Raw genomic sequence first — 12514 nt, 5'->3', positions numbered from 1 at the left:
GAGTTGGAGGATAAGGCCTGAATGTCTCACTGGTTGGGGCGTTTGTTTTAGCCCCTCTTCTTCCTCAAAGCTCAGCATCAGTGGAAAATTCCGCTGTGGAATGTTTGGAATTCCGATTTGGATCCATTCTCGAGTGTTCAGGATGAGGTGCTCTGGTTTGAAGTGAGAATATTCCGGATGGTAACAATGTATGAATGAGGCCAAATACCCTTGAAAAGCAGCTGGCCATTTGAGTATTGAAGTTAGGATTTCAGGGCACCAGTCTATCTATCTTGATGAGAGTCCTAATCCAGCAGCCAGACACTTTAAGGTGGCTGCAATAGCAGTCAGTAAACTCAGCAGATGAGCATGTGTTTCCCTCTATACCACATGTATTACCTCCAACTGTCTTGCCCAGGGTAATAGTGCAATATCAGTACAACGACAAACAAATTAACCCAAGCTAAACTAAACTAATCCAAATGATACAATTTCTTTGGTTGTTTATTTTGTGTTATTTTAAACAATAAATATATATTATACCACTTCCTGTGAGTTTCGACACATTGTAAGAGGTTTGATACTATGGCCTTCACAAACCATCCCCAGAAAGGTGTGAATGGGAGATATCTTGTATGCTCTATGTGTGTGTGTGCGTGTGCGTGTGCGTGTGTGTGTGTTTTTCCTACCAAGAAGTGCATGGAACAGCTGGCTTCCAAAGATGGCAGAAACTTTCCCCACGCTGGCGTTCAACGCCTGCTCCTGTGGACTGGTCAGGTTGGCCTGATACTGCCGTAGCAGGTCCACTGCCCGCTCGGTGTCTGCCACATAACAACACACACAAATTGCTATTTTTCTAGAGAATAGCGAAACATTTATATGGCAGTATATTCTGCCATTCATCATTGAACAATTAAAAAATAACGTGGTTTTGCATCGGATAATAGTTGGCGTTAAAGACTGTTGGTATGGACTGTTGAAGTCCATACATGTTTTGATCGAGCTGGGTAAAAGTAATAACCGGACTAACGGGAATAACGGAACTGTCCCTATCAATCACAAGGCTGGGAAAAGTTGCTGATACCGAAAGTCATGAAGAAGATACACTTCCTGTTCTCCCTTGGGACTTAAAAGTTAGCATGTTCTACAAGTTTGTAACAAGATGTAAACGAATGTTAACGGTGCGACCTAAGTTAGAAAGTCATAAATCCAAATGAGATGCAAAAGCCACAATTTAACCTGTACACAGCGACTTACCACATTTATGAACCATCCCGCGAAACGAGGGGTAGAAGTCTTTGCCCCACAACCTGATTTATACAACTTAAGATAAATGTCATGCGGTTTGTAAAAAAAGAAAAAAGAACCAACTTAATATAGATTGCCAGCAAAATGCCCCTAGTTCTCTCCTAAACATAAAGTTGATGCTTTTCGTTAATCCTGATTATAGCGTTATAGACAGCCCCACCGTTGTTGAAGCAGTGCAACGGCGGTCCGCATCTGCGTCCCTCCACAACCCCTAGACAAGATACGGTTAACGGGTACACAATATTCTCCACTTTCCTAAAGTTCGGTCAAAAGGCTGTCCTCACTGCGTCTCCGCCCCTCTCAAACGCAGTTTGGACCACCCTTGGGAATCATCAACAGACTAGAAGCCTCGTTCATTCCTTTCATTATTTATTATCGATGGAGATGTATATAGCTATTATCAAATAAAATAATATATAGTAGACTGGCTTCGTTAATTGAATGTCGCATTAAAAAAAACTTGGCGCGTCAGCAAGTAGGCTACCATTTTTTCTGACTGGGAAAGTCTGCCACCTTGTGGTCATAAAGTGAGCACTCCTATATAATGAAAAAGTTTAAAAAAGGCATCAACAACTGGACATTCTATGTTCTCAATTTAAATTGAATTTACATGATTTAGAAAAGTGGATTCATTCTCACATCTCTTTACCTCTCTTCACGAAACACTTACAAAAATACCAAGGTCATGTAAAACTGTATAAATGTGATGAAGATTTAAACAATATCAATATAATTATTTTACAGATTTATAAAACATTTAGTAGAAACCTCAAAAAACGGAGAACCAGACAACCCCAAAAGTTACAGCACATGAACTTATGTTATCAACAAATCGTAAACATTCCAGTGTAGCTTTAAGAAGAAAAAATAGTGAAGATAACAAATGTTACTTTTCTAAATAGAAAACATGCAGCAGTCGTAAGGAAAACAGTGAATTTAAAGGGGACGTTTCATGTCAATAATTAATTAATATCTTGAGTGCAATGGGCCCAGCCTTTATTGCTTCAAACTGTATTAATTTAAGTTAAATGTACAGTGATGGTATAATTTGAACCAAGAGCCATTCTGCTTGATCCAGGACCATACCGTTCTGCTGGGCAAGGAGGGGACAGACGCTTGCTCTTTCACTTTTGAGGTAAACTCTAGGGCAAGAAGGGATTTAGTTCGTGTCCGTTCGAGACAGTCACCCTGTTTTTCTTCTTTCTTTGCACTGTTGGCAGAGATCAGGTGTTACTCACAACACAAAAATGGGTTTCGGTCTAAACACATTTGGCAACATTTTTGAAATGCCAGTATTTGTAGGATAGATAAAAACGCAGTGTAAGACAACATGTATATTAGTGTTTGGCAAAGCTGTTTTTTTCAGTGTACTAAATCAATGGAACCAGTTCATGTGAAAGATTTGAAAGTCTGAGCGCTCACTAATCCCAAGCCTCACTTTTCCCAACTCCTACTGGCCACGCAATGGCCAGTAGGAGGGGTGACCTGCTATGTGGTGCAATCACTCAACACATTGGAAGTGTGACCAACAATGGATAAGTGGGAGTCATTGTCTGGAACAAGGACCTTAATTAGTGATTAAAAATAACACCACAGATAGTTCCTGACCCCTTATCTAGAGCAGATAGTAGGCCTATATGAGTCATTTTTTACCGCTGATTGTCAGTTTCGATTTGGCTTCTGGCAATCTCATCTGGTTTCGATTACTTTAACCAGACCAATCTCTATTTAAGGATATGTGACAGCTCGACCATGTAAGTAAGTAAGGCAGATATCTTATCTTCCTCATATATCAGATTACACAATGGAGTACATGGTATAGTACACAGCTCATACAACTCTCACCCAGCAAACTTTTGTAAATGAGCCCAGACATTATCAGCAACGACAGCAGGTCCACTGTAATCCATATTGCTGTATACTGTGTGGGTCCCTAGAATAAGGAAACATTTACATTTATTACACTTGTTTTAGATTGATCTACAGATAGTTTTTCGTAGAAGTTTAGTAATTGTATTAGAAGTGATAATTCATAGTATTCTGCACATTGACTGTGTGTCTGTGTGTGTGCGTGCGTACATGTGTGTTTGGGCGTGTTTGCCTGTGATTCCGTCTATATGTCCGTGTGCATGTGCGTGCGTGCGTGCGTGCGCGCGCGTGTGTGTGTGTGTGTGTGTGTGTCGTGTGATTTTGCATTCCTGGGGCAGACAGGCATGCAAGTGCGTTTCTGCATGAACGCAGGAGTATTTCTATGTTTTAATCATATGTTCTTCCACTATTTAATGAACAGCTGCAGACAGCAGTCTTCAAAGGAGGCAGAGCTCACCAAGGTCCAGTCCGGCTGCGTCATTTTTTGGAATCGGTGGCAGGAGTTGGTGGTGACGGAACTGACCCCCGTGCACCACAGCAGAGAGAAGAGCCAGCTCTCATTCACCACCCATAGGTTCACAGTTATGTTCTCCTCATCTAGTTTCCTGGGGAAAAACACACACACACACACATAATAGTCTACATTCCATGGTATCAGTAAAAATGCATTGTCATCAGTTTCAAGATGACTTAAGAAACAGCATATGCTTTCGACATGGATAATAAACATTCCACTCTCATTAATCATTGCATCTACACTAGCACGTGGGATGTCGGTACAGGGTTCATTGTTAAACGAATAAATCAGGTTCTCGACTATATCTGCAGGTTTCAGCAAGTCAAATTTAAGACTTTTTAAGACCTTTTTAATACCACCTTGAATGAAATTTAAGACCTAAAACACGCGATGGTGGGGGTTGGCGACAGACGCGAGCCAACTTCGGAAACGGACGTCTTCCAGCCAACTGTCCTTGAATTTGCACCTACCCATTGTCGCAGACTAGCTAGCACGCACGCAGATAATCATTTATATATGCAGCTAGCAAGAAAGAAGCCTGAAATGTCCAACGAGAAAAATAAATTAATAATTAGTCCTTCCACGACAAATTTAAGTCCTTGAGTCACAGTATTTAAGAACACCATGTGACATTAAATTTAGAAACATGAATTTAAGACTTTATAAGACTTTTAAGGATGCGCGGACACCCTGTATATTAAGTCTGCTATAACTCCCAGTCAAACTTAAACAGCCATGCCCCCTCTCCCGGTTTATACAACCATCTGAAATAACCGGGCCTTGTTTGAAATGCCGAATCCTTTAGCATCAAGAACCCAAAATGTCCACCTGGAAAGGTTTTTCTGTACCTTGAAAGTTTTGGGGGAAAAAAAGCTGACTTGACTGAAACACAAACCAATTCCGAAAGTGAATAACTCAAGAGTTGTCATAGTTGGTACACTTATAGAAAGCGCGCATAAGCAGTTTCCCAAAAAGAAAAAACTTCTTTGATGAAAGGGGGTGCTATAACTTCCAACAACAAACAAAAACGCTCAGCTCAATTATTCAATCAATCACAAGTCTGCTTCAAGGCAGCACAGGGACTCATTAGCCTCGCTTGTATTAGCATGTTATCATGCTCATGGACTATTGCGCACATGATGAGTTGACTCACACAAAGTTTCATTCAGAAAATGTACATGCGGCGACATGTCTAGTTGTTATTAATACACCACTATGACGCAGGGTCCACTAGCCCTAATACATTTAACAGTACTATCGGTTTCTGTTACCTGAGTTCATATGTGTTCAAGCTGTTGTACTTCAAATTCAGGGAAGTTCCTCCTTCCTTTTTCATATCAGAGATGTTGTTATAGTACTGTTTGAATCCCGGCGCACTCTTCTTTACGTCGCTTCGTTGTGTTGGTGGAAGCCAGAAGATCTATGAAAAAATACAGAAAATAAAATGCTTGAATTAAATTGAACAAAACATGCACTGTAAAAAAAAAACGAAACCGCTAGGGTTAACAATGACACTGACCAGACGGGGGTCGATCCCAGACATCAGGATGGTTTCAACAACTATGTTGGTGTCGTTGGTTCCGTTCTCGTTTTTGAGGTCAAACAGGATGGAAATGTTATTTTTCTGAGCCAGGTCAAGGAGCTGAACTAAGGAGGGAACGGTCTGATTGGTTGCCATCTCCTTCTCCTCAGGTGACAGCTGTGACACCGTGTAGAAAGGGTCTGTCTGGAAGCACGTCATAGTGTTTGATTGACCAATGTGCTGTGTATAACTCGGTCATTCTGTACAACGAAGTAGGCAAGGGTCATCTTTGTTTTCAAAAGAAAACACACAGTAATGATGATAAATACAACTTAAGGCAATGGTAGGAAAGGTAAAATGGTCTCTTCTAAACCTGTTTTGTAAAGGTATAGAAAGATTGAATTCTCATATTTACATACCTTAATAAAACGTCAGTGAACCATAACATGCACATTGGAATTGGTCCCATAGGACTTTCAGGCACCAAAAAGTAATCCCCATTTCATAAAGACACCCACACACTTGCATCACACACACACACACACACACACACACACACACACACACACACACACACACACACACACACACACACACACACACACACACACACACACACACACACACACACACACAATGTATGACCCCACCACTCGAAGAGTCCTCATTGACGAACTACAAGCACCTCAATGTCTTGATCACTTCATGTTTTATCCCCCTGCCCTGAATATGATTACAAATTCAGAGGCACTTATCAAGAGGAAACCAAATGTCAATGAAAGTGATGACAGCCTTTATTACCTTGAGGAACCAGTCACCGGCATTCAGGTCCTGGAGCTCCTCCAACGTTAGCTTGCCGCTCTTGTTGAAGTCCCGCCCAGCAAACTTGTGCTTCGCGTCTGTTGTCCGCAGAAAGAAGTCGTCATGGTCGTGCATGAGGAAGGGAACCCCATCTCCACTGGGGGAGGAAGTTAAGGTTAAACCAGGCAAATGTTATACAACATGTGTTGACCCCCCAATACACACACACACACACACACACTACCTGATCTGCACGTCTGTTTCGAAGGCTGTCACGTTGCATGCCACACTCCTCTCGAACGACATCATGGTGTTCTCAGGGGCCAGCTGAACACAACCAGACAAACGGACAGACAGAAAGAGAGAACATTAACACATATATCCAGAGTTGGTTCAGCAAAACAGTGTCAAGTTCTGAATATCTGTGGCCCAGAGAAAAAGTATGTAACAAAAGGCAGCTACACTGTAGTGTTCCCGTACATGCAGACTCTTTATCTCTATAAGGCTGAGCCAGGTAAAACACATTATGATGAGAGAGAGAGAGAGAGAGAGAGAGAGAGAGAGAGAGAGCCCACCATGGGTGCACCTCGGTGGCCAATGAGCTCAGGTTTGGGAGGGATGTCGTCAGACAGGCAGGGGGTATGACACCGGATAAGTAGGGGACTCAGGTACACAGCTATAACTATGATAGAAAACACCAGCGACAGAAGGATCTTGGATCCTAAAGGGAAAACAGGTCGGACAAATACATCAGCTTATCAGCCAACAGAGCAAATGGGACATTTCTACCCCCCAAAAATCCACAAGCAATCTACGTAAACATGAATCGTTAAACCCACAATCTAACGAAGTTACAATTCCACTACTTATTGTAAATGCTGACTTATATTAGTGTTAATACCTAATTAATTGACTATGGACTAATAAGCTGTGGTTGCCATTTTGAGTAATTGTCACTGTGAGTTTTTGTTATGTATTTGTTTGTCATTCTGAGTACTAATGAAGGATCAATGCCACTCACCTACTCTGCGAGCTTTGTGAACTCTCTGGATGACGAACCAGCTGAGAAGAGTCAGTGCTACCACAGCACCCATCTGCAAGAAGGGGCCTGTGGCCTACAGAGAACCCACCACACACACACAGACACACACATCAGATACACTGATGCAGGGGCGTGGCCAAAAGAGAACCCACAACACACACGATACAGCAGCGCACCACTGATATAAGGCTAGGTGTTGTCATGCCCGTATTGTCAACCTTAAATGGACTGTACCTGGAGTGAGACGGCGACCGTGGGCCATTCCCCTGGCCACCCATGGGTAAATGCAGCAACAGCCAAGGCCACAAATAGTACACCCATTAACAGAAAGACCTAGGAAAGACCGATACAAACATGTAATGTGGTAACAGGGATGAACACATCAGGTAACGTACGTGAGGAATTAGCAAAATAAATAGTGTGGGACGGTTTAGTTGAACTCAAAAACAGAAACATCTTCATTTGATCCCGAATGGGTGCATGGAGCTGTAAGCTGTGCTTGCTCCGTCATAACATGTGTCTGAATTAAAAGTGAGCTGCTTTCGATATGAGCATCAGATAAATGTCCTATTAGGAACATTCTCCTTGTTTCGTTGTTTTACAAACCTGGTGTACGCAGTGCAATTCAAGTGGTTCTTTCAAGGCAATTTGGAACAGTGCAAAGACCTGAAATCAATAAGGTAAGACATTATAAAACCTCCACCTGAGCCTGTTTCCTAAATCCACAATAGGAATGAATACTATGATTAATTACATGTATGCTTAAATGTACAGCTATTGTAGGAAGATACTGTGGAAGTGGTGGATTTCTGCTTTATATATATAACTGGGTATAAAATACACTTAAACAATCTTAATCACTGTTGCATTAATACAGGGCTTTCAGTAATAATTTCTTCCACACAAATGCTGACACAAGCTACATACACTCTCCATATTCTCCATTAGGTTTGATTTACCAGCAGCAGTGCGTAGTAGAAGGTCAACACAGCAAATATAATGATCGCCACCATGAACCAGTTCACCCACTTTTTCAGAATTGTGAAGCCCTTCCTGATAACAAAAACATTACAAGCTAGCGTTAGCCCTTCTGAGGGGTCAATTTGTTGGTGAATGCAAGTGTGTACATCTAACTATTTATGCGAGTGAGTGAGTGAGTGAGAAATTACCTACCAATTAACATCCTCTCTGTCATTGAATGTAACCATACAAACATACAGCCAACAAACAGCGAGCAGGCAGGCCAGGAAAACCAATGACAGCCAGCATCCCTCACGCTAGAAGAGAAAAAACTGGTTTGAGTGGTTATGAAACAATAGTAGGCTTATGCATGTTTACCTATTTTCTTTGTTACCATAATTCTGTTTGCTTGCGTGCGTGCACATGTCTGTGGGATTGATGCGAGGGTGTGGGCAGGTGTTTGAGTATATGTGGAGATGCATGTTGGCTGCAGATGTTAGCACATGCCTTTGGATCACTTCCAAAATATTTCAATACGTCTCTGTGAGCAGCGCTAGTTGTGAATTATCTTTAAAAACATCACCACTTCATGCTGTGGAACAATACAATGCAACCGTCCTAAACTGCTTGTCCTCTCACAGGCTCCGACAGGCCCAACTATCAAGGACTGTAGTGTCAACATTGACAACAACAACACTTTGCATTCCCCACCAACTGCTCGAAGAAACTCGATAACCCAACGTCTCTCAGGAAAGAAAAAAAATTCAGCCCAATCGACACCGAGGCTTGCTGTTTTATAAAACTGTTCACGCGGAAAATCATTTGACAATGCGTCTCAATTGAGTCCACCAGGAATGTTAATCCCAAATCACAGGGATTTTGTGACGGTTATATGAGAATGAGGGTTGTCGCCATACAAGCACACAGGAAACTGTTTATTTATATGAAACTGTTTATTCCCACGGTCTGGGGGAATACTCGATTCTGATTGGCTGAAGGGTGTGCTTTAACTGATATACGGACGCCTGTAGTTCCAGTCAAATAATCTGTTCAGCATCCAATACGAGAGCTGGTAAATTGTGAAAAATGCATTAAACTGTAATCAGAAAACGCGGTTATATGCTATAGACACTATAGTATCTGTGGTATAAAGGCTGGGACGAATTTCAAATTATAAATTTGTACACTTTATGTTGAAAGTATGGACCGTCGCGATTCCCATTGAAACAAATGGCGTGGTGATTCGGTATTCAAAACGAGAGCTGGTAAATTGTGAAAAATGAATTAAACTGTAATCAGACCACGCGGTTATATGCTATAGACCCTAGAGTATCTGTGGTATAAAGGCTGGGACGAATTTCGAATTATAAATATGTACAATGCATAATGTTAGCTCTCTGGCTCATAGCTGAGCGGACTAGAATACCTCCGTTGCCAATTCGTAGCTAAGGTCTGTCCAAATTACTAGGGGAGTGAACAACGTGTCCGATGCATAAGAACCCTTACGGGAGCGTAATGGTTGTTCCAGGTATTAAAGGCTGGTTTATGCTCGGTTACGTAAGCGTAAGCGCAAGCGCAAGAGGCCCTTGCGCGCCCTTGCGCCCCCCTTGCGCGACTTCTCACGTCTTGCGTGCGTCGGGTGATTTTTCTAGACTTGCGTCATTTTTTACGTAAGCTTTTACGCGAGCAGCCCAGCCTGCAAGGCTGTGATTGGTTTGCTGGTCTGGTTACTACTTCCTGTCTGGAGTATCACCCGGCAGGCTCATATACAAAAGCATTAACCTGAAGTGAAGTTAACTTTGCTGCCAACACATTATGTCGTTTTAAAATGTAGAGAGATATGCACATTTATACAACCCCAATGATCAACAACTTCATCACCCCTGTTCCTCTGTCTGTTGCCATCATTCACTGTGTATGGGGAGAACACGATCTGGCACATAAACAAACCAACGACTCCCACAGACAAAGACGTCATTCTCGAGGTCGTCTTCAACGAAAAACTTTCCTCCACATATTACTCCACCTACTGTTCTGGCGGTAAATTGCTTGGCAACACGCGCAACCTAAAAGGGAGCATGAATTGCTTTGAGTAAATTTTGCGCAACAACGTAACACCAACGCTGAAGCACAAAGGCGTTACCAGGGAAACAAAGTTATGGCTTGTGAAAAACGTTATATTTGGATTGTAAAATGCATGAAAATATCAATGAATGGTCTTAATTTATTTTCTTTGGCAAGTGACCATGGTATAAGCAGGCATTGTCCCTTACTTATACAACAGGTCTACAAACTAAAGATTCCATGTGTGCTTGTCCATGTATTCTTAATGTGGTCAAGCTGAAAATCTGCCCTATGGGGTTGAAAGGTGAGGTAGATTCAGGGGGCCCTAAGAGGAAGAGTGGAATTTAAATCATATACGATTTATCAGTAGGTTGTGAAATACAGCCATTTCCGTTTACATTTAAAATAAAGCAAAGAGAACATAATTTGATCTACAGTGACAAAAACTTTAAAAGTTCTTTCAGTTTTTTTCCCGTGAGACATATCTCTGATATCTCTGGGGCCCGCGATAAATATTTTCATGGGGCCCAATATTCCTAGCTACGCTCAACACTGCCTTGCTGATACGCACCCTTCTCTTCCTGCCCTCCGGCTGCCTGCAGTTGCAGCTGTAGAAACCTCTGAGGCACACTAGGCCACAACCGCTCTCTTCCTTCTTGTGTGACAGCATTCCCTCCAATGGCTCCCCCCTCCAGGAGCACTTTCCCAGGGTGTCTTTGTAAGGAGGTGGCGGTGGTGGTGGTGGTGGTGGTGGTGGTGGGGGTGATTATTCCTTCATCCAGGGAAAACAAGCCATTTCTGGGAAGCAGTGAAAAGACAATATGCAAGTAGGCCAAGAAATACATGCTGAAGCAAATTATGGGGGGCATATTGCTGGGGCTCTTCTTAAGAGCCCTCTTCGTGAGAATGTTTAAGCCCTTACAAGGGGGGTGAAGGGGAGGGAGAGGGGGTGCATATGAAAAGACCGGCCTGGCTGGGACTGATGTCACACTATAGAAGCCTTCACGACACGACTCGGTGACAGGCACGTACCCACACTGTAGCTGGTCGTCCGCGCGTGGGAAATGAATAGGCTAATGTTACATCTTATATTTTATCATCGCTTTAGTTGCAATCTCTACTTGGTACAAAAAAACCGACTAAAACCTCGGTGGTAACAATAGGCCTGGGTCAACTTTTCAATTCCCTTTGAGTATAATTTTAATAATATTGTAATATTTTTTTTGGTCCGTTTGTCAGTTGCTAATATCATGTTCGCCACTATAGCTGGATTTATAATCTGGCGGGCGTTAGAAACACACCACCACCACACCTCGGAGCTCTAAGGCAGCTTTGCACAACTCCGCTTTGCACAACTCAGCTTTGCACAACTCCATAAACTCCGTTTATGGAATTGCGTGGACTTTATCAAGCACAAACATGCCACAAAACATCGTTGCAACCCCAGGCCATACTTGTCCACCCGCAACACGAATCGAATCATCATCACATGAACACTTTTACACATGTATTGGTCATGTGCAAACAATGTCCATTAACTGCCTGAATTAAATGTCTCTCCACTTTTGTTTGTTATATTAAATTTCTCAAATTGTCCATTCCTGCTTTCCCGTTAGCTATTATCACCAGCTACACCACGATAGCCTACCTGTTTCTATTTTTTATAATGACTGGAATGCGTGTATTATTTTTATTATGTCTTCCAGGCTATTCACTGTAATACCTGGCATGTGGCAAATGAAGCCGTCGGACTTTGACTCATGAAACATTTCCTTATATTACATGTATTTCCTTATATTACAGGGATTTTGCCAAATATCTTAACCTGAGAGATTAAAAGTCATTAATTGTAAATATCATGCCATTATATTAATTAAAACGTAATATTTTGACCAAAAAATAAAAAGATCTATCTATCTATCTATCTATCTATCTATCTATCTATCTATCTATCTATCTATCTATCTATCTATCTATCTATCTATCTATCTATCTATCTATCTATCTATCTATCTATCTATCTATCTCAAACATTATATTAATAAAAGTTGACTTACCTTAATATTGGTTCGGTGCAAAATAGTCCTGTTTTAGAGTGTTGAATAAACTTTAAACACTTTTAATGTGCGCTGAAGGAACCATCACTTTATCTTTTCGCGTGTGCACTTGTTGCGGAACGGTTCGCAAAGTGCATGGACAGAAATTTAATGGATGAGGGAGCGAAAGTGGGAGTGGTGTGGACATGGGGGAATGCGTTTCATTCATGCCGCTCCTTATTGTCATGCAATAATATTAACAAAAGACTTTTACGCTTAGCAGAATACATGCCACATCAAATATCAAATAGACAAACTATTTGTTTAAATTGTTTTACCGTTTCACTAAAAAAATAATGTCGGGTGTCCCTTTTTTAAGTTGTACTTTTATTTTAATGAAAAATCATTCATTACGT

At 41.6% G+C, this 12514-nt stretch overlaps 2 protein-coding genes across 6 annotated transcripts in view; both read right to left on the bottom strand.

The window, feature by feature from the left end:
* The window catches only part of dlg3 (discs, large homolog 3 (Drosophila)), a 74170-nt gene extending 72588 nt beyond the window's left edge, over nucleotides 1–1582 (bottom strand). For all 3 annotated transcript variants that reach the window (XM_056600536.1, XM_056600538.1, XM_056600537.1), the window contains exons 1-3: nucleotides 1448–1582; nucleotides 1237–1289; nucleotides 669–800 (exon numbers count right to left, since the gene is read on the bottom strand). In XM_056600536.1, the coding sequence (XP_056456511.1) occupies nucleotides 669–800; nucleotides 1237–1289; nucleotides 1448–1479 (217 nt within the window). In that variant the 5' untranslated portion in view covers nucleotides 1480–1582. The remainder of the gene's footprint in view (nucleotides 1–668; nucleotides 801–1236; nucleotides 1290–1447) is intronic.
* A 64-nt stretch (nucleotides 1583–1646) lies between these two features.
* On the bottom strand, nucleotides 1647–12245 carry gdpd2 (glycerophosphodiester phosphodiesterase domain containing 2). Of its 3 annotated transcripts, XM_056600548.1 has the most exons (15): nucleotides 12120–12245; nucleotides 10634–10860; nucleotides 8212–8315; nucleotides 7998–8091; nucleotides 7645–7704; nucleotides 7273–7371; nucleotides 7018–7111; nucleotides 6572–6717; nucleotides 6241–6323; nucleotides 5997–6153; nucleotides 5193–5399; nucleotides 4945–5093; nucleotides 3614–3761; nucleotides 3133–3220; nucleotides 1647–2497 (listed from the first exon to the last, which is right to left on the bottom strand). In XM_056600548.1, exons 2-15 carry the CDS (start codon nucleotides 10730–10732, stop codon nucleotides 2430–2432), a joined length of 1596 nt encoding a protein of 531 aa, XP_056456523.1. In that variant the 5' UTR covers nucleotides 10733–10860; nucleotides 12120–12245; the 3' UTR covers nucleotides 1647–2429. The 3 variants fall into 3 exon arrangements, with proteins under 3 accessions (XP_056456523.1, XP_056456524.1, XP_056456525.1); XM_056600549.1 differs by lacking the exons at nucleotides 10634–10860; nucleotides 12120–12245 and adding an exon at nucleotides 8582–10590; XM_056600550.1 differs by lacking the exons at nucleotides 10634–10860; nucleotides 12120–12245 and adding an exon at nucleotides 8393–8494.
* Nucleotides 12246–12514: the final 269 nt, after the last annotated feature.

Source organism: Gadus chalcogrammus, chromosome 10 (genome assembly GCF_026213295.1).
Source record: "Gadus chalcogrammus isolate NIFS_2021 chromosome 10, NIFS_Gcha_1.0, whole genome shotgun sequence".
In the NCBI taxonomy this organism is placed as follows: domain Eukaryota; kingdom Metazoa; phylum Chordata; class Actinopteri; order Gadiformes; family Gadidae; genus Gadus; species Gadus chalcogrammus.
The sequence above is the reverse complement of the archived record's forward strand: the minus strand, read 5'-3'. Positions and strand labels throughout refer to the sequence as shown.